The sequence below is a fragment of the Lepidochelys kempii genome, chromosome 9, assembly GCF_965140265.1.
Source record: "Lepidochelys kempii isolate rLepKem1 chromosome 9, rLepKem1.hap2, whole genome shotgun sequence".
NCBI classification, from domain to species: Eukaryota; Metazoa; Chordata; order Testudines; family Cheloniidae; genus Lepidochelys; species Lepidochelys kempii.
In genome coordinates, this window is record NC_133264.1 from 88,038,991 (window position 1) to 88,061,661 (window position 22,671).

At 40.6% G+C, this 22,671-nt stretch overlaps 1 protein-coding gene across 1 annotated transcript in view; it reads right to left on the reverse strand.

Annotated features, from left to right (window-relative positions):
* XIAP (X-linked inhibitor of apoptosis) overlaps positions 1-22,671 on the reverse strand; it is a 61,106-nt gene that overhangs the window by 20,021 nt on the left and 18,414 nt on the right. The window contains exons 2-3 of the mRNA XM_073361290.1: positions 2,920-3,830; positions 842-941 (exon numbers count right to left, since the gene is read on the reverse strand). Coding sequence (XP_073217391.1) covers positions 842-941; positions 2,920-3,802 — 983 coding nt within the window. The 5' untranslated portion in view covers positions 3,803-3,830. The remainder of the gene's footprint in view (positions 1-841; positions 942-2,919; positions 3,831-22,671) is intronic.

A 22,671-nucleotide genomic window follows, 5' to 3' on the forward strand; every position in this document is an offset into this window, starting at 1 on the left:
GTCTGTTGCAAAGGCTTCTGCACACCAGTGTTCAGGTCTATACCGCTTTCTCCTTTGGTCAGGCCTCTCTCCTCAGCCAGAATTAGCAGGATGCTCATGATGGAGATCGAAACAAGTGAACTCTGGAAGCCAGCAAATGGAGGATCACATCAATGTCTCAATGAACATTCGTCTATTTGCCAGCAGGGAAGAACTATACCCAAACACCTGGAAAGGGACGACTGGAGAGAGAAATATAGTTTATATTCAAGACATCTTAAGAGGGCTTCATTTTCAAAAGGAAAAAATAATGTGCTCTTTGAAAAAAACAGGTCTCTTTATGGTGTCATGTTGGCCACCAAAAAATTGCGACACCCCAAAATCGCTACTCACTTTTGAAAATTTAGGCCTTTATTTTTAAGTGTAAGTGTGCTGCATAAACAGCAGTTTGTCTTCTCTTGAGACTTCTACATAGCTCACTCCCAATATAATATCACAGCTGCACATAATGCTTATAACATAAGCAAAGACTCTTCTCTCCAAGAATATGCTGTGAGTGGGAGCAAATGGGCCTCACTACAGGGCACCTTGAAAGCCATGCTTCCTACGGATGAGAAGAAACACAGCCACCCATGAAGACTCTTACTGCTGCTATAAGAGAGTTGCCTCTCCACAACAAAGTTAGTGAGGACACGGAGGTGATGGTGAGAAGGGCATCTCAACCATTTCAAATTATTTGGATAAGCATCCAAACCACTGAATGCTTAGCCAAACTGAGCCTTTTGAGGTCATGTTAATACATTCTCCTTTTGTGGCAGATGCAACATACTGTAAATGGAAGTGTGCACAACAAGTACCTTACCCTGGAAACCATTTAGCATGTTGCTCCCAAGGGTCTTCATTCTGCTGCCACTCTTGCAGTCCTCCACCACAGTGAAAGCACAAAACATGATCACCATTACCTAAGGGGGCAAGTAAGTGTGATGTTGTATACTTGTCAAATAAAAGGCTGAATATGCAAATATTTGTTCTTACAACTGAGAAAAAAAGCTTCAGCAAGTCTTGTTACTGATAAATTGACACATTTTTGGTGCTTTTAATAATGAGCTTCTAAGAATAAAAAGGATTATTTTAAACTAGATGTCAATGTAATCTGTGATGACATATGGTAAGAAAAACGAAGTAGCTTCTTGGACTATTTCCACTTTAATAAAAAATCAAAGAACCAAGCTTACACAAATACTGCTTTACTCAATTGTATTTGGCATTATAGAGAGATCAAAAATGCTTCTATTTGCTTACAAGTCTATTACCAATAACTTCTTGTGAGTGTGTCCAATTGTTAAGTAGGCTATAAAAACCACTACCACAAAGTTTCTGAGGCAAAAGCATTTGACACAATTTCTTTTATGTTTTTGATCAGTCTTCTCTGTACTAAGTCTCAGTTCCCCTTAAACAAGAATGGAATTAATTAACAGAAACCTAATTCACAAGGACATTTACTTATTTGCCTTTTTGGTCATTGGTTTCACTAGTCAAGACTAATAGGATCTGAACAGCAGTGACCAAGACGAAGAGGATGTGGAAGGAAATTAAATTGTCTGAGCTATAGCAGCACAGTGCACATTACAATCAAAGACTACATCAGAAGCTGCTTACATATTAAGTGTATTGCAATGAGAGGAGATATGGATAGATTTCTCCCACCGAAATTAAGTCCTTCTTAGCCAATAGGAAGGACGCAGCTCTTGGAATTTACTGTAACAGTTAACCAGCTGGTTGGATAAGCTACCTATTTTGCATGTCTTCCCAATACAGATCCCATTTGGCTGTTGAGCAGCTAGATTTTTGGGGGGATCCCACAGATTATATAAATGTCACCACTAGTTATGAATGTATTCATTTTGTGCAAGAATGTACAACAAAACATCAAAAGTTTTATTTGGGGGCCAGAGGGGGTAGGAAGAAACCAAGAGAAAACAAATTAGAAAGTCAGTGCTGTAAGAGCACAAAAAAGAGAATCAAATATGGTGAGAAAGCTAGAAATTATCCTTGGTAATCCCTTTTCTTGCTGAACAATAGTACTACTTTGCATTTACCTTCCATTCAAGGATTTCAAAGTGACTTTCCAATATTGATTAATTAAGCCTAATATGTAATTAGTCCGATTATACAGATGGGGAAAATGATGCAGAGAGGTTAAGCAGCTTGACCAAGTCACACTAAGTTTTTAAGACTGGAAGCTTTTTGCTGCATGGACCACATATTCCATGAGTTTGTACAGCATCTAGCACAACAGATCCTGGGTTGTTACTAGACTAGAGACTCTGGGTGCTATCACAATATCAACTCACACACAAATAAAAAATAATGGCAGAGATAGGAATAGAACCCAGATTTCCTGGCTGCTAGCACTGTGTGTGAACCACAAGACCACAATTCCTCTTTTTAGGGCAGGTCAGGATAGCTGCGGGTCAGTGTTCCATTCTTTCTAATATGATAAGATAACTTTTTAATGATGCCAGTCATTGTCCAAGAGCCAAAATCTGAACTGGCATACATCCTAAAATGGGCTTAAAAGACAAAGGTCACTACTTAAGATATTCTCTTTATTTAAAGTTCTGTTGCTAAAAAGGAGAACGATGTGACATTTCAGATTGTGATCATTCCAAAAGAATGCTTGATATTTTGCATGCCATCTTTCAATAATAAACCAGGAGAACATACCGTATTAGCTATGTCGTAACAACTAATTTGAGTTAAGTGAACGTAGAATTAAAAAGCATTTGAAGACTAAGGTGTTAAACAAAGGTAAAGCCTTAAATAAAAGATTTGTTTTGGCAAGTCATTCAGTGTTAAATTAATGGAGATTCTGTTCAAAATCATGTCATGCACAAATTCTGCTGCAACAAACAGACGTGAAAACCCCATCTAGCTTACCTATACTATAGAACCCAGCTTCAGCAAGTTGCTCTTTAACAACTGAGTATCTCCATGTCACAAATGTCTTGATCCGTGCTTCATATTCTGCCATAGATGGATTTCTTGGGTGATCTGCATCGTTTAAGCCACTCCTGCCAACCTCAGCAAAATTAGATTCATTTAGGACACTTCCAACATTTCCAACATCATGGCCCAGGACAAAAAAGCACCTAGGAAAATGCCTCTTATGTTCTGACCAAGCTCGATCAAAAGGTTCCCAGTTTTTCAGTTTTCCACCACAACAAAAGCACTCCACTTGATCATCAACACCTGAGTAATACAGCCCAGCACTGGCTAACTCCTTTGGTGTTAATGGCGCATAGGCTGGCCAGTTGTGAAAAGACTTTAACCTAGCTTCTTCACTGCACATAGCAGGGTTCCTGGGGTACATGCTATCTGACATGTCCACAACCTGCCCAGTTCTCAAAAGGTAATCTGCACTGAGATCAGATGATCTGTCAAAAGAGCACTGGAGGGTTGAATTTCCAGAACAGTTTTCAACTCTGCATTGACAGTTTTGGAGAACAGGATGCATATCTTTTTTAAAAAAATTAAATCGAGCAATAAATTTGCATTTTGGGGAAATTTTTCTATGTCTTCCAGCTGCTGAGTCTCCATGTTCCCACCCTTCAATAGTTGCATGACAGCTGAAGCACTTCACTTTGTCTCCCTCTCCTGTATAAAAGAAGCCAGCTCGTGCTAGTGTTGATGCAGAAATAGGACAACAATTTGGAAAGTTGGCAAAAGTCCTCAGTCTGGAGTACTCTTCAGCCATCTCTTGGTCATAGTCACAATCTGGTGTGGCACAAGCTTCAGAGTTATCTGGACTGTTACACGTCATCTCTTCAAGAGTGGGGTTCTCAAATTTCCTAAATAAAATAATATGTTTTTTAATTTCATAGACAAAGCAAAAAAAAACAACAACAGATCAAACATATTCCTTATGCAATCCCTAAGAAAACTGTGGGAATTAGTGGGATCAAAATATTCATCCTATTAAACAAACGTTAAGTAAGAAAGTCTTTTTCTTTCTTTGTTAATAACATTTTCAAGCACAGGAACATTCCAAAAGAAATTATATGAAGAAAGACAAGGAGTATTATCGTATATGAAGTTTTCTATTAACACATATGTTACGGATATCTCTTAATTGTCATCTGAACAAACAGTAAAAAGTTAACTGGAAAGCACCTGTGAATAAAAAAAGCGTATAGACTAAGAAGAACATTATTTTTTATTAACAAGACAAACATTATGAGACTAGGTCTGATAAAAAATATAACAGATGTAAGGGGCCTCACAAAAGATATGAACGAAAAACTAAGAAAAGGCCTTCAATCATGTTTGTACTTACATACGATGGTTACTGCTTCCATACATCGATTAACCCATGTCACACTCACAATGTATTTTACTGCTCCAGTTTGGAAAGATCCATGTTCAAAATCAGCCTATTATGTTACTCTTGTATAAGCAGCTTTACCTTTCTTTTTTAATTAAAAAAGTGCCCATCACACCAGCTCTTAAGTGCATACCATACATAAATGTAACAAATTGGCAAATGTCAAAATAAAAACAATACCCTGGGATTTGAAATTTAACTGTGAAGACATAAACCCCAATTTTCCTTCAGGTAAAGGCCTGAGCAAACAGACTTTACATTATTCACAGAAGGACAAACAAGATCAAGTTCTGTCAGAAAAATGAGAAAAGGCAATTCTAGTCCCAAGAGTCAGAATAAATGGACTCAAACTGAAGATGTCCTGCCTCCTCCCCTCCAAGACGATTAAATCAATGGACTGTAAAAGCAAGAGTTCATCAACTGATTTCAACTGTTGTGACAAGCACCTGAATATTAATATTTACTTTACTCTGTACAGTGTCTAAAGTTCAAAATACATCCATATAAAACAAAATACACTTGAAAAATGTTTATACATAAACTTTTTATGTTCTGTTTCCTAAATATCCCAAACGTTTCACAAGTTCAGCCAATAGCCTGAATGTTGCTACATTGGTGCTGTGCTGATACCTAGTCAAGCCTTAAACTGCAAGCCTTTTTAATTTACCAATGAACCAGCCTGAACACTAGAGACTCCTGAGTGGAGTAAACACATTTATAGATGTTGTTTCAGTGTAACAGTACTCAAATAATTAAGACCTTTGATATATAATTTTTTAACTGGTGGTTTGGGGGAAAAGAGGAGAGTGTGTGTTATAAGATGGGATACGTTGAGTATGGGAAAGTTTTCTGAAAAATTCTCAACTACTTTTGCCCTTTCCATTATATTATAGCTATGGACACAACGGAGCAGTCTAACAAAATATTTAACTTAGCAACCAACTTTTCCTGGTACTGCTTTTAATAATCTTATATACATACTTATAAGAATAGCCATACTGGGTCAGACCAATGGTCTATCTAGCCCAGTATCCTCTCTTCTGACAGTGGTCAATGCCACTGCAGCACTGTAAGTATAGAGAAGCCCTGACCAACCAACTCTAATGAGCAAGAAATAAGAGCGCAGAGGCAAGTGTGGGTGGGGCCTAGCCTGAAGACCACCCTCACTCAAGTGCTTGTGGGCTCTCAGACTGAGTCTGCAGATGAGATCACTACAGCTGTACTGCTATAGTGCCACAGTGTAGATACTTCCTATATCGACAGAAGGGCCTGTTCCATCACTGTAGGTAAGCCACCTCTCTGAGAGACAGTAGCTAGGTTGATGGAAGAATTCTTCTCTCAACTTAGCTGCATCTACACAGGGTGTTAGGCAGACCTAACTACGATGCACAAGTCATGAAATTTTCCATAGCCCTGATCGACGTAGGAGGTACATCTGGCCAAGACTACGTCTACTTAGGATTCGGAAGGTGTAATTTCTGGCTTGCGTAGACAGACCCACTCTAGCTCTGGTTGAGCTAGTTAACTAAAAATAGAAAGGTAGTCATGGCAGTGTAAGAGGACAGCTGCCCAAGTAGCTACCTAGCATCTTGGATGGAAGCATACTAGCTAGCCTGTCTTACTGCTGTGTCTACACATCTATCTTTAGTGCTCTAGCTCAATCAGAACTAGCGATATGTGGACTTCAGGTGTAATTTCCAGCTCAAGTTCCAGTGTAGACATATCTTAAGACCAATGGGAGCGGGCAGACAGAAATAACAAAAACTAAAACCCCAGGTGTTTAGGAGAAAGGGATTATCACAAAGAAAAGGGTCTCTCTCAGGGAAAAAGTCAGGTCCCCATTCCACTGCACTCTGTGCTTTCTTTTCCATCATTTCAATAGAGTTTGTAGGGCAAGTTATTTCAATGGTGTGAGAGAGACCACGACACTCAGAAAGAGAAAGAGGAATCAAGTTTTTAGGAGAAAAAAGACTCATCTCAATCCTTTCCTACCCCTCTTTGGGAATTTAAGTTTAATTTTATTTTATTTTGGAGAAGGGGTAGGGAGGTATTATAAATTGAGTTTTTTCTGTCTAATACAGTTCTGAATGGTTTAATCCTCAGGGAGGCAAGCAGCAGCTACCCTATTTATTCTATAACAGGACTCCTCAAGAGGTTGCCTACTGGGATGCTGTCAAGGTTCCTTCCCCACTCTGAACTCTAGGGTACAGGTGTGGGGACCTGCATGAAAGACCCCCTAAGCTTATTCTTACCAGCTTAGATTAAAAACTTCCCCAAGGTACAAACTTTGCCTTGTCCTTGAACCCTATGCTGCCACCACCAAGCGTGTTGAACAAAGAACAGTGAAAGAGCCCACTTGGAGACGTCTTCCCCCAAAATATCCCCCCAAGCCCTACACCCCCTTTCCTGGGGAAGGCTTGATAAAAACCCTCACCAATTTGTACAGGTGAACACAGACCCAAACCATTGGATCTTAAGAACAACGAAAAATCAATCATGTTCTTAAAAGAAGAATTTTAATTAAAGATAAAAGAATCACCTCTGTAAAATCAGGATGGTAAATACCTTACAGGGTAATCAGATTCAAAACATAGAGAATCCCTCTAGGCAAAACCTTAAGGTACAAAAAGACAAAAAACAGGAATATACATTCCATTCAGCATAACTTATTTTACCAGCCATTTAACAAAAGGAAATCTAAACGCATTTCTAGCTAGATTACTTACTAACTTAACAGAGTTTCTGAGACTGCATTCCTGATCTGTTCCCGGCAAAAACATCACACAGACAGACAGACACCCTTTGTTCACCCCCCCCTCCAGCTTTGAAAGTGTCTTGTCTCCTCATTGGTCATTTTGGTCAGGTACCAGTGAGGTTATCTTGGCTTCTTAACCCTTTACAGGTGAAATGGTTTTGCCTCTGGCCAGGAGGGATTTTATAGCACTGTATACAGACAGGTGGTTACCCTTCCCTTTATTTTATGACAGATGCATACTTCAATCTTAGATTCTGAGCCCCTAAGGAACACTGTAGCCCTCTTCAGTTTCTTTCCCTCCCGCACTGGCATTTAGCTCAAGGAAGCATGAAGTAACATCTCAAGATTCAAGAGAAACACTTCTAGATCCAGAATCTTTTCAACCAGCAATGTCACTGGATTTGAGAGAAGTATGGAGAATAGGGAGGAAGAAGTCCTCTAAACCTACAAACCAGCCCCAATCTTCACCAGCTGCGGGTTCTCACCACTTGTGTTAAATTAAACACAAATTATCCTTTAATCCCTGGAATTCTGTAATGGAAAGACCAGACATGCAAACACTTAGGAGTGTGCTGAATTCATTATATTCAGTAGTCCCATTAAAAATCAATGGGGTTTCTTACAGTAGTAAAGATAATCATAGCCATGACCATAAGCACCAACAGTGATAGACAATGAGTTTTAATTCTTGGTTTCTTACTTCAGTTGTGTACTGAAATATTTTCTAGCACCTATATATCACTGTTTATTAGCACTAGCCATTAAAATGTGTAAGAAATTTTTTTTACCAGGTTACCACAATAAAAATGGCACATTTTGGGGATGAAAAAATAAAGCCAAACTTATAAAAGTCCACAAGTATGCCTGTAGTTTGACAAGTGAACCACAAATACAGGAGGCCATTACAATACCATTACAAGAGTGACCAAATTATCAGATGCTGTAGTAAGAGGATTTTTTTTTGTTTTGTTTTGGTTTTTGCAAGGAGTAGATAGTTCTCAACTCCTACTGATGAGGGTTCTCAGCAAGGCCCAAAATTGGGTAAAAAGTCACGGCCTAATTCTGAGAACTCTCGCCGGAGAAGTCACTATTCGCACAGTCTCAGACCATCACTTGCATAAGCTTTTGAAGGATCTGGCCCCTATTGCAAAGAGAAATGCTTTAAGTGAATGAATAAATACTAAATTATTAGTGTGTTTTTATAAAGGTCAGTGAAGTATTTAAAACTCTCGAAGTGAATTAGCTTTAGTCTGAATTTGACAGGAAAAAAAGGACAGAACTCTTCTTCCTAGGATACCAATTTACCAGCTGGCATTGCCCCTTTATGAGTTTCATACCAATAAGATACATAATGCAAAACAAAAGGATGGCAACTACTATTATATATAGTCAATACTTACTGTACTCAAACTTTTTTTAAAAAAAATCTCCATACTGACAGCAATTACTGGCATAAAAGATTTTGGTTCAATGCTACATAAAAACCACAAACTTTTATATCTGCTGCATGCACTGAAAAAGCAGCTTTCACTGTGGAGACAAAGATGAGAAAAACTTTTAAAAACTAACTCAAAAGCCATCTAACAAAAGTGTGCCTTCAGCGGTCGGTTTTGTTGTTCCCCCCCCCTCTGTATTAATATTCATTACATTTTTAAAGGACAAAATAGATTTTATCCTTTAACTTGGTTATAGACTACTGTACTTAACAACCAAAGGATGAGGAAGAATCTTTCAGATTCAAAAAATAATATTTGTGCACCCAGAGACTACAGTTTGCATTGTCAAAAAGACACAGGTAGCTGCCCAATGAGCACATTAAGAAAATAAAAGGAGTGGGAGACCAGTTCTGTGTTTACAAGGTGTAGTCACAGGAACAAGACAATTTGAGTATATCAGTCTGGTTCTAAACCCTAGATTTAATCACTGGCAATTTTATACATAGTGTAATGACCTCTAAGATTAATAATATGGATATTTTATACCTTGCAGAGTTGCTATCTTTCTGTTTGTCTTTAAAGAGCTACATCAGCTGATTTACAGCTCTGACCTAGATAATTGTTTAGATGTTTGAAAGGCAAGGGCCTTCAGTAATTATGCAGAGCATCCGTGGAATCCATTACCTATGGGCTAGAGAGCCAACCCCCGCTTTTTTTAAATAATCAAATGTGAAAAGGTTTGTGTTGATAGTACTTAAAAAAATAAAACAAAAAAAAACAACTTGAATTTTAAAGTGCTTCAGAATTGTTTCTGTGAAGAACCCTATATAAGCTTATGGGGGTATCATTATTACTACTAGAATGCATTCATAGAATGCATTATTTATTTTTACTATAGTAGCGTTAGATATATGCAGGCAAGAAAAATATTATTCCTGAAAAGGCTTTCCAAGGGAGTATATAGTTTAAGGTGGAAACCTCAGAAATACTGAAAAATGTGAACCTTAAAACACACGATGCTGGCTGGCAAACAAACATATCTAGAGACTACACGTTCAAGATTTCAATATTATGTATAAATAAAAGCATCTTGTTTTATTTAAATGGAAGGTGAAATGGGAAACAGTAAATTAAAAGCTAGGTATTCACTCAGAGGATACTTGTGTCTTCCTGACAAATTGTAAAGTTTTCACAAATAGTGCTCCTTTGGTATCAAAGTAGTGGTTCTAAAACTCTTTTTCTGGACTGCCTCACACAAAATGGCTGAAAGATCATCTTATGATCAACATGGGGTTTAGGGCACAGGATGATTTTTTTTCAGCCATTTTGTGGGAAGCAGATCAGGAAAGGTGTGGGGCCAGGGGCTGCTGTTGGGTTGAGCAGGGCTTCTTCTTAGTTTACCGATTCCCATATCTCTGGCATTGGCTGAGAACCAGGGCAGGAAAATTGCCATTCCAAGGTGCTGCAAAGCCAGTTCTAAGGCCTTACTGCTTCCTCTGCTCCAGAGCCGAACCCTGGGTAGGAACTGCAGGTGTACAGAAAGGAGCTGCTCTTAGGGTGACCAGACAGCAAGTGTGAAAAATCGGGATGGGACCAGGGGGTAATAGGAGCCTATATAAGAAAAAGACCAAAAAATTGGGACTGTCCCTATAAAAATCAGCACATCTGGTCACCCTAGCTGCTCTAGAACTAAAAGGAGACCAGGAACAGTAGCAGCAGGATCTCCTTCCCATCCCTGCTCAGTCTCTTACTGGATCTTAGAAGTACAAGGATATCGTAGCTCTTAATTGGTGGGGTGCAATCCATCAGGCAGCCTTTCATGATCCGCCAGTTGAGCAGCATGGTCATAAAGCATGTCTTTTTTATCCTTATTACTATTAAACTGATTTACTATTTTATAGTACAAACCAACAAATTGAATTATATAGGTTTAAGTAATATCACTTCCTATACAGCCATCTCTCCTCTTTGGAAGAAAAAATCCTCCTTCTCCCCCAATAAGGGTTAGTTTTATATATGTGGTTCTAAAATGATAGCTCCAACTCTGCTATGAGCAAGCAGATCAGGAAATTAAAAGAAACAAGACCCTGTTTACACTCTAAAGATCCACTGAAGGGAAGGAGCCAGCACCAGAAGTTACATGGCTCAAATCTAGTATATTTATTAAGTACACTGGAGAGGGGATCACCATCCCATGGAAACACTTTGGGAGATGACTAGGGTGGGGAGAAGACTGTTCTGACAGTTCCCTTGCAGAGGGGTTTTTTTTTTTGGGTCAGGAAAGTGGGTTTTGCCCTTTCCCCAGTGGAAGTAGTAGGGCTTGGGTCCCAAATCTCACAGATCTCATTAATCCACAAAAGGACCTTTACACTGGTTTGTGGATCCTTGCCTCACACTTCATCTATTAGGTGTTCAGATACCGCAGTGATGGGCATATGGCCAGGCGCTCCCCTGTCAGCAGCTGCCTATGAAGCCCTTCAGCAAAGGGCTCCACAATGCAGAAACAGTTATAGAATGTTTTGCACAGAATCTCCTCCTGATGCCAGGGGAGAGAGGAAGAAAACATTACACACTGAGCAGTGACTCAATGTCTGTATTAAGCTCAGCTTGTTTCACTTTCATTTACATTCAGTTTCCAGTCAATTTCATGTTCTGATTCTCACACTAGCACAATACTGCAGTGTGGGGGCTTCTAATACAAGGGAATGTTTAAATCCAAACAAAATGGAAAAAAAAATTTTTTTAAAATCCTTTAAAAGCATTGGGGCTAATAGTTTATTTTAAGTAGAATAGGACTGTTAACTCTAAACTACCTACTAGTGTCATCTTAAAAACTATTCTACTTTTGTAAAGTGATGCTTTATTGCAAGTTAATTGATTCCAAGGAGTGCCACTTCTAAAAATAGTTTTAATATAAAAGTAAACATTTTATTTTTAAGTAAGCAATGTTTTTGTACCATTATACTAACATTGTTATATGACCACTATAGGTACACATATCTTTCCTCCCAAAATCTCTCCCCTCCCAAAATGTCCTAAATACAATTTTAAATAGAAGGCAAAGTGATTGAGGGATACAATTCCCAAAGTGCAACATTTTTAAAACTCCAGCCATAGATGTTCTGAGGTACAAAAGACTAGTCCAGCTAATCTTGATTAATAAATCTGACCATGGAAACCTTTTATCACTATGACTGCAGTCAGCTGCATCTTTTCAAGCTCAGCACTGTCCTCTTCATGATGTGCTGATCAGTACCAGACACAAAGAGATAACTACAAAGCTGGTGTAATTGAATGCAACTTCACTGATGTCAAAGTACTTGCTTACACCACGTCTGAATTTGTCCTAATAATCTAAATATATTAGTAGTAGTAAGGCACTAATTTGACAAAGAAACATGGGTTCCTGAAAAAGGTCTAGGCCCTCCAATGAGCTCTGTGCAAGTAGACCCCTGTGCTTGTACACTTATTACAGAATCAAAACCTAGCTCTGTTAGCACCTTTCTGGATTCTTCTGCTGAAAATCTATTCTTCACAAAAACAACATATGGATGAGAGTTGACAACATATTTTCTCCTTTTACAAGCGCAGAATATTGAGAAAGCAGGGTTTAAATAACTGGCATATGTTAAAATTCACTGACAACCTTTCTATAGCACTTTACATTTCAAGGACCTCAAATGCTTTCCAAACTATACACCACACAGGTTCAACTTTAGCAGTGGCTTGCAGATATCCAAAAACTGACTGGCACTTCTTACCCTCCCAGTCACTCCTCACGTTTTAAAAATGTAGATTAGACAAGGCAAAGTATCACATGGGTGATGCTACAACTGGCACACAATGCCTCCTTGTTAAGGGCAATAACATTAGACTGATGTTATTAAGCCCAGCCAGGCTTATGGCAATTTTACTCTAGTGATGTGGCTGTTACTGCTTCTGTGGAAGAGACATGTAATAACAGACATGATGCTGAGGAACTAAGAAGGAAAAAATGGGGGAGAAGGACATGCAGAGATGATGATCAAAACACAGCTGGACTGCTACATTTTAGGATGGAGACTGTATTTCATTCTCTTTTGTCTATCAGCCAATTAGACTGGTAGTCAAAATAAACAGAGGCATTTAAATCTAAAATTTGTATTTCTCTCCATCTGAATGTGCATGCAAGGGAAACACTCTCTAACACAATTTAATTCCAGCACCGAATACACAGATGAATTACTTTACTCACATTGGCAAGGGAGCAAGAAGTAGCTGTTTTAATGGTTCACAACAATACTTAAAACAGTAGAAGAGGAAAAATCATATGTAAATAAATTTTAGGAAGAACTGAGGTGGACAAATTGCAATTCGTTCATTGATTTAGAATTTTAGCCAGAGCATCAAGGCTCACACCTCCACTGAAAGCATAACAGGAACTTTAATGATATGTTATCAGGATCTTAGTTTTATATCTCATTCAAAAGCATCTCAAAACAGAACTGTGTCACCACCATGATGATGGGACACTGATTCAGTATTAATGCATAGAGAAAAGTGCTACTAATTCAATCACCAATATTATCTAGAGCAGCATCAAGCTTTTCTTTGGAAATGTGCCATATTGATTTTAATATCTCATATTGCCAAAATAATATTCCTATATTATACAATGGTTTTATACAATCATTATTACTGATAAAATGGTCAAGACTTAACCAACATATGCAGAATGCTTTATCACATAGTAATTGTTAATTACACTGGCTGCCTGTTGCTTCACACCTTCCGAAGTAATGTTTCAAAGGAAAAGAGGAGATAGTCTCTATGTGAGGGAAACCATCTTCCATCTGCAACCTTCCAACTACCCTCCCCCCCACCCGCAAAATCACTGCTGCCTATATCCTACAGCAATGGAGACATTAAAATACCTCACAGATACACTGTGCTATATTCCATCCCAATAAGACTCAATATGACACCCTGTCCTTTTATCTTTCTTTGTATTTTTATCCAATGGAGAAGACAGTCATAACACCACAAATTCCATCAATTTCAAAACAAACCATTATAGTAATTTCCCAGATACACAAAGCACTCGCTTTGAGCCTGGTACATATGGAATATAAAGTCCAGTTCATTCCATAAGACTGTCTTTAAATTTTTAAAGTAATTTGAATCTTTTTACATGGAAAATTAAAATTGTATTGTTAAAAAATGTCTATAAAAGCTATCCATTCTAACATGTTGTCAAGGTTCCTCCCCCACTCTGAACTCTAGGGTACAGATGTGGGGACCTGCATGAAAAAACCTCCTAAGCTTATCTTTACCAGCTTAGGTCAAAACTTCCCCAAGGTACAAAATATTACCCCCGTTATCCTTGGAATGGCCGCTACCACCACCAAACTAATACTGGTTACTGGGGAAGAGCTGTTTGGACGCGTCCTTCCCCCCAAAATACTTCCCAAAACCTTGCACCCCACTTCCTGGACAAGGTTTGGTAAAAAGCCTCACCAATTTGCATAGGTGACCACAAACCCAAACCCTTGGATCTGAGAACAATGAAAAAGCATTCAGTGTTTTACAAGAAGACTTTTAATAAAAAATAGAAGTAAATAGAAATAAAGAAATCCCCCCTGTAAAATCAGGATGGTATATATCTTACAGGGTAATTAGATTCAAAAACATAGAGAACCCCTCTAGGCAAAACCTTAAGTTACAAAAAAGATACACAGACAGAAATAGTTATTCTATTCAGCACAATTCTTTTCTCAGCCATTTAAAGAAATCATAATCTAACACATACCTAGCTAGATTACTTACTAAAAGTTCTAAGACTCCATTCCTGTTCTGTCCCCGGCCAAGACGACTACAGACAGAGCCTTTGTTCCTCTCCCTCCTCCCAGCTTTTGAAAGTATCTTGTCTCCTCATTGGTCATTTTGGTCAGGTGCCAGCGAGGTTACCTTTAGCTTCTTAACCCTTTACAGGTGAGAGGAGCTTTCCCCTGGCCAGGAGGGATTTCAAAGGGGTTTACCCTTCCCTTTATATTTATGACACGCCCCCCAAATCTCAGCTAGGGTGAAACACTGGCTGGGATTTCTTCCTGGAGCTCTAGGAAAACAGAGTTAATAAGACACATGCATCTCTAAATATACTACCAAGTACATAAAGACTAACAATATTTTCCACATCTCAAGGACGATTTTAACCAGTTGATTCTGGGAAACTTTCACGGGAGAGTGCATCAGCCACTTTGTTAGAAGCTCCTGAGATGTGTTGGATGTCGAAATCAAAATCTTGGAGAGCTAAACTCCACCGAAGAAGTTTTTTGTTAGTTTCTTTGACGGTGTGAAGCCACTTTAGTGCAGCATGGTCGGTTTGCAGGTGGAAACGCCGTCCCCAAACATATGGGCGTAGCTTTTCCAGAGCGTAGACAATGGCATAACATTCTTTTTCAGTGACTGACCAGTTGCTTTCCCTCTCAGACAGTTTTTTGCTGAGAAACACTACAGGGTGGAATTCTTGATCAGGTCCTTTCTGCATTAAAACTGCTCCCACACCACGCTCGGATGCATCTGTGGTTACTAGGAACGGTTTGTCAAAGTCTGGGGCCCTTAGTACAGGGTCAGACATGAGTGTCGCTTTAAGCTTGTTAAAGGCCTTCTGACACTTTCCGGTCCACTGAACAGCATTTGGCTGTTTCTTTTTGGTTAGGTCTGTCAGTGGGGCAGCGATTTGGCTGTAGTGCGGTACAAATCGTCTGTAATAACCGGCCAAGCCTAAGAAGGATTGAACCTGTTTCTTTGACTTTGGGACAGGCCACTTTTGGATAGCATCCACTTTGGCCTGTAGGGGGCTGATAGTTCCTTGACCCACCTGGTGTCCAAGGTAAGTCACTCTGTTTAGGCCTATTTGACACTTCTTAGCCTTAACAGTTAGTCCTGCCTCCCTTATGCGCTCAAGGACTTTTTGTAGATGTTCCAGGTGGTCTGCCCAGGAATCCGAAAATATGGCCACATCGTCAAGGTAGGCGACTGCATATTCTCCTAATCCCGCTAGGAGACCATCTACAAGTCTTTGGAAAGTGGCGGGTGCATTTCGCAGCCCGAAAGGGAGTACATTAAATTCATACAGCCCGAGATGTGTGATGAAGGCTGACCTTTCCTTGGCAGATTCATCTAGCGGTACCTGCCAGTACCCCTTGGTTAAGTCCAAGGTAGAGATGAACTGGGCCCTTCCCAGTTTCTCTAATAGTTCATCTGTGCGTGGCATGGGATAGTTGTCTGGGCGAGTTACAGCATTTAGCTTACGGTAGTCCACGCAAAAACGTATTTCCCCATCTGGTTTGGGAACTAGAACCACTGGAGATGCCCATGCACTTTCAGAGGGGCGGATTACACCCATCTGTAACATATCCTGGATCTCCCGTTCTATAGCAGTTTTAGCTTGAGGAGACACCCGGTAAGGTTGGACCCTAATTGGGTGAGCATTACCTGTGTCAATGGAGTGGTATGCCCGTTCAGTCAGTCCTGGGGTGGCTGAGAACGTTGGCGCGTAGCTAGTGCACAGCTCCTGGATCTGCTGTCGCTGCATACGCCCAAGGGTCATGGAGAGGTTCACCTCTTCCACACCACCAGCACATTTCCCTTCGTAGTGGACACCTTCAGGCCACTCAGCGTCGTCTCCTCCCTGGGCTGTAAACTGACAAACCTTTAATTCTCTGGAATAAAAGGGCTTTAGAGAATTAATATGATACACCTTAGGCTTTCGGTTGGAGGTGGGGAATGCTATGAGATAATTAACAGCTCCCAGGCGCTCCTGGACCACGAATGGCCCTTCCCACGATGCTTCCATTTTATGGGCCTGGAGCGCCTTTAAGACCATGACCTGGTCTCCTACTTTGAAGGAACGCTCTCTGGCATGTTTATCATACCAGGCTTTTTGCTCTTTTTGAGCATCCTGTAAGTTTTCTCTAGCAAGGGCTAAAGAGGTTCGGAGGGTGTTTTGTAGGTTGGTTACAAAGTCCAGAATGTTAGTTCCTGGAGAAGGTGTAAATCCCTCCCATTGCTGCTTCACCAACTGCAATGGCCCCTTAACCTCACGGCCATATACAAGTTCAAATGGGGAAAACCCTAAACTGGGATGTGGTACAGCTCTGTAGGCAAAGAGCAACTGCTGCAATACTAGGTCCCAATCATTGGAGTGCTCATTTACGAATTTACGTATCATGGCCCCCAAAGTCCCATTAAACTTCTCCACCATGCCATTTGTTTGATGATGGTAAGGAGTGGCAACCAAGTGATTTACCCCATGAGCTTCCCAAAGGTTTTTCATAGTTCCTGCCAGGAAATTAGTCCCTGCATCTGTGAGGATGTCGGAGGGCCAACCTACCCTGGCAAAAATGTCTGCTAGTGCCTGGCACACACTTTTAGCCCTGGTGTTGCTTAGAGCTACTGCTTCCGGCCATCGGGTGGCAAAATCCATGAAAGTCAGTATGTACTGCTTTCCTCTGGGTGTCTTTTTCGGAAAAGGACCCAGAATATCCACAGCTACTCGCTGAAATGGAACTTCAATGATGGGGAGTGGCTGGAGAGGAGCTTTGACCTGGTCTTGGGGTTTTCCCACTCTTTGGCACACCTCACAAGACTGGACATAGGTAGAAACATCCTTGCCCATTCCCTCCCAGTGGAATGACCCCCCCAAACGGTCTTTGGTCCTGTTCACCCCAGCATGGCCACTAGGGTGATCATGGGCTAAGCTCAAGAGCTTGGCCCGGTATTTAGTTGGAACTACCAACTGTCTCTGAGGATGCCAGTCTTCCTGGTGTCCCCCAGAAAGAGTTTCCTTGTATAAAAGTCCTCTTTCTACAACAAACCTGGATCGATTAGAAGAGCTGAGAGGCGGTGGGTTGCTCCGTGCCGCCGTCCAAGCTCTCTGGAGGCTTTCATCTGCTTCCTGTTCGGTCTGGAACTGTTCCCTTGATGCTGGAGACATCAGTTCCTCATGGGATTGTGGACCTAGGCTTGGTCCCTCTGGAAGCGATATAGGGGATGGAGCTGTTTCTGTTGACTGTGAACCGCTCTCCGCTGGTGCACTATGTTGGGATTCAGGCTCCGGCTGAGCCTCTTGTGTAGGGTTATCGGCTGCTGCCAGTTCAGGTTCGGTGGGGCCCTCTGGTGTTGAGGTTGCAAGTACTGGATTCAGTGCTGACACGGGGTCTGGTGTTGGTTGTTCGGCTGGTTCCGGTTCTGGGACTGGTTCCGTCTGGGTCTCTGGGACTGGATCCACTACTGCTGTTGCAGACATTGGCCTGGGGTCCAGGTCCATCACCTCTGACTGGGTCCTGATAGAAGTTTCCGGAACAGAGCTAGGCCTCACGGCTTGTTTAGCCTGGTTGCGGGTGACCATTCCCACCCTCTTGGCCTGCTTCACATGATTGGCCAAGTCTTCCCCCAACAGCATGGGGATGGGATAATCATCATAGACTGCAAAAGTCCACATTCCTGACCAGCCCTTGTACTGGACAGGCAACTTGGCTGTAGGCAAATTGAAAGAGTTGGACTTGAAGGGTTGAATCGTCACTTGGATCTCTGGGTTGATTAAATTGGGGTCCACTAAGGAAGCATGGATAGCTGACACTTGTGCTCCGGTGTCCCTCCACGCGGTGACCTTCTTCCCACCCACACTCACAGTTTCCCTCCGCTCCAAGGGTATCTGGGAGGTATCTGGGCCTGTGGACCTCTGGTGTGATTCCGGTGCAATGAACTGTAATCTGTTGGGGTTCTTGGGGCAGTTGGCCTTTACATGCCCCAGCTCGTTACACTTAAAACATCGTCCAGCTGACGGGTCACTGGGGCGAGGAGGGTTGCTGGAGAACGGGGTGGTGGGACGATAAGGGGTCTGGAGGGTTCTTTGGGAGGTAGGTGGGGCTTTGGGCGGCCCCCGGTAATAGGGTGTGGTCTGGGGTGGTCCCTTCTGGTCTCCGCTCCAACTGCGACCAGTTTTCTTCTTCTCTGCCACCTCCACCCATCTGGCTCCAATCTCTCCTGCCTCAATTACAGTTTTGGGTTTCCCATCTAGGATGTATCTTTCTATTTCCTCAGGAACACCCTCTAAGAATTGTTCCATTTGCATTAGGAAGGGCAAATTTACTGGAGATTCAACACTTGCTCCTGATATCCAGGCATCCCAATGTTTTACAATGTGGTAGGCATGTCGGGTAAATGACATGTCTGGTTTCCACCTTAGGGCTCTGAACCTCCGACGAGACTGCTCGGGTGTTATCCCCATTCTGACTCTCGCCTTGGATTTAAACAGTTCATACTTGTTCATGTGTTCTTTAGGCATTTCAGCTGCCACCTCAGCTAAGGGTCCACTGAGCTGCGGCCTCAGCTCTACCATGTATTGGTCAGTAGAGATGTTGTACCCAAGGCAGGCCCTTTCGAAGTTTTCTAAGAAGGCCTCAGTATCATCACCTGCCTTGTAGGTGGGGAACTTTCTGGGATGGGAAGTGGTACCTGGAGAAGGATTGCTAGGGTTTGTTGGTATATTCTGCTGGGCCTTTATCCTCTCCATCTCCTCCACATGCTTCCTCTCTTTTTCCTTCTCCTCCTCCTTCAGCCGCATGAGTTCTATCTGTCTTTCATGTTCCCTTTGTTTTTCCTCAGCCTGCAATTTGGCTAATTCCAGCTGTAGTCGAGCTGAGGATTTGGCCATTCTAACCTCTCTGTTTTTAACTAACTTTACACCCGAGGTTTAGAAATAAACAAACAAAACTTGGCTGTAAAATTTTGCTGTGCTGGAATAGAATACCTATTCTCTGATAGTGATTGTCAGCCTACAGAAAAAGACAATTCCCTTGTCTCTGCTCTGGGCCCAAATTAAAGCAAAAAACCTCCAACTACTTGGAAACCTGCTTACCCAGCCCAAAGAAGAAAAAAAATTTCTTTTCAAACCTGTGCTCCTTGTAAAACAAAAAAAAAAATCAAAATCCTAAAAAAAACCCTGCCACTTTTGTCTCCAGGCAAATGGGTAGAGCACACACCCCCTATTTACTTTTAGGAAGAAAAGAAAAAAAAAAAACCCTCTGGGTTGGAAGACTGTGAATTTCCCTGCAGGAGTTAAGTACCCTGCCTCCAGGCAAAGAAAACCTGCAATTCACAAGATAATCCCCTTTTGTCTCTGCTTGGCCACAAAGCAGAGAGAAACCAAGCTGCTTTCAGTTTCAAAGCTGCCTTCTGGACTTCCTAAAAATTCCTTTTTAAAATCTGTATTTCTAGTTCAAAAAATCTCAACTGGATCTCAAAATGATTTCAGGTTAATCCCACCACGCTGCCACCATGTCAAGGTTCCTCCCCCACTCTGAACTCTAGGGTACAGATGTGGGGACCTGCATGAAAAAACCTCCTAAGCTTATCTTTACCAGCTTAGGTCAAAACTTCCCCAAGGTACAAAATATTACCCCCGTTATCCTTGGAATGGCCGCTACCACCACCAAACTAATACTGGTTACTGGGGAAGAGCTGTTTGGACGCGTCCTTCCCCCCAAAATACTTCCCAAAACCTTGCACCCCACTTCCTGGACAAGGTTTGGTAAAAAGCCTCACCAATTTGCATAGGTGACCACAAACCCAAACCCTTGGATCTGAGAACAATGAAAAAGCATTCAGTGTTTTACAAGAAGACTTTTAATAAAAAATAGAAGTAAATAGAAATAAAGAAATCCCCCCTGTAAAATCAGGATGGTATATATCTTACAGGGTAATTAGATTCAAAAACATAGAGAACCCCTCTAGGCAAAACCTTAAGTTACAAAAAAGATACACAGACAGAAATAGTTATTCTATTCAGCACAATTCTTTTCTCAGCCATTTAAAGAAATCATAATCTAACACATACCTAGCTAGATTACTTACTAAAAGTTCTAAGACTCCATTCCTGTTCTGTCCCCGGCCAAGACGACTACAGACAGAGCCTTTGTTCCTCTCCCTCCTCCCAGCTTTTGAAAGTATCTTGTCTCCTCATTGGTCATTTTGGTCAGGTGCCAGCGAGGTTACCTTTAGCTTCTTAACCCTTTACAGGTGAGAGGAGCTTTCCCCTGGCCAGGAGGGATTTCAAAGGGGTTTACCCTTCCCTTTATATTTATGACACATGTAATAAGTAATTCTGTATTATTCAAACTAAACAAGATAAATACATTGTGCTACAGTAGCATAACAGTATTAAAAGAAGCACAATTAGTGAAAATAGTTAATTTAAAATATATTAGTAAGTTTTTGTTGAGACACAGATTAAGAAAACAGACAAAAGATACCCATCTAAAAGCTATGTCATAATACTTTGCAACATAAACAGCAACCAACCTGAGTTCAATGAGTAGAGTTTATATGTTCAAGCTAACTAGACATTTTAAATTTTGCCAGATTATTTCATCGTCACATATTTATTAAAATTCACAGTAATCAAGATGTTTAATTTTTATTAGCCTGTACCTATATGCTATCTAAAGGGTTTTTCACAATTTCTGAGCATAAAATATCTTCTCTTGCATGCACTGAACAAAGTCTATTTTAGCATGAAGCATTTCCAGGAGCAGAGGCATGATTAATCCTGTTTTTAACTATCAAAGTATTAATCAGAAGATACCTCCCCCTTTTACACTAATCTAGCAATTTGCAGAGCCAACTTGACTACAACATTTCGTTCACATCAGGTGACAGAAGACAAGAACTCTATAGAGGATCATGATGTCAGCAGATGTTAAAGTATAAAGAAGAAGAAAATTATTCAAACTGCAGGACTATAAACTCTGGTTATTCATATGAAACAAGATTTCTATTTGCTTTAAAAGTAGCAACAGATACGATTTAATGTAACAGGAATGACACCATGTTTTCTTTGAGACACCTGAATTCAAAAACTGGAACCCACTTTTTGTTCCAAGTAACTTTTATTGGGATTAAGGATAGAAATAATCATATATCCAGGATACATGGCATAAGGAAGGAGTTTTTATTTCTTTTCCTCTTCCACGTGACAAGCACCAGGGTGAAAAAACGTATCACTTGTATATCCTCATGCTTCTGACAAAGGGGAGTATTAAATGTAGTGCTCAACAGATTAACTACAAGAGCAATGTTGGTGCTTAATATGCACTTGATCTTGAAATGTGAGTGCACGTAGTGAGTCAACAAACAGAACATACTGTACCAGCTGACACACAAATTGTGCATGTGTCACTCATGTGACTTTGCTGAAGTTCACTCTGCACCTGCAAAGCTGGACACTGTTTACTAACTGAAATGGTACTTGAAAGGCTTAAAAAATGGCAAAGCATGGGATTTTTTTTTAAACCTATTTTTTTAAAAATCCCCCCCGCCCCAGGTCAGTAGCCATTTGTGAAAAAGCTGTATTTTATCTGGAGTGTTTGTTTCCTTTTGTTATTTTATAAAGAGGGTAACATAGGTTAAACAAAGTCCTTTGATGTATTTGTGTAAAGAGTAGGTGCTGAGTCAGTATTGTGACTAATCTATAATTTATTTCACCAGAAAACTGAGCTCTACTCAACTTTATTCATCTGATTTTCAGTCAGATCCTGCTTAATTTTCTGGCTAGATACACTGGGGTACAAAGAAATCAGTTGACTTGCTCAAGGGCACAGAAAGACTCTGCTTAGAAGAAATTAGGATCCTGCTGGCTTCTATGCTTGGTTCTAGTCACAAGGATTTTTATTCTTTCACCCTCAACTCTAAAGTCAGGTACCTTAGTCTAACAGGACCATCATAAAGATTCCCAGAATGCAATTTTAATTTGGAGTATTTCATTTCTCTCCCGAAAGAAAGCCTCTCTCTTTTTATGGATTCAGTTTTCAGAGTTTCCTTCTGCCCTCTTAATGAAGGGTCTAGAAACAAAAATAAGTGGAACCATTAAGCAACTTTACTATACAACAGATTACAAAATGGTTCCTAGCACAATTAGTAGGGAATAACTTCAATTACTACAATAGTATTGCTTATTTCACTCAGTTACTTAGAATCTTACAAAAAAAAACAACAACTTTGTTTCCAAACGTAGTTATGGTTGCTATGTGAGAATCACAGTCATCTATCCCATCATTTAACAGACATAAGCATGC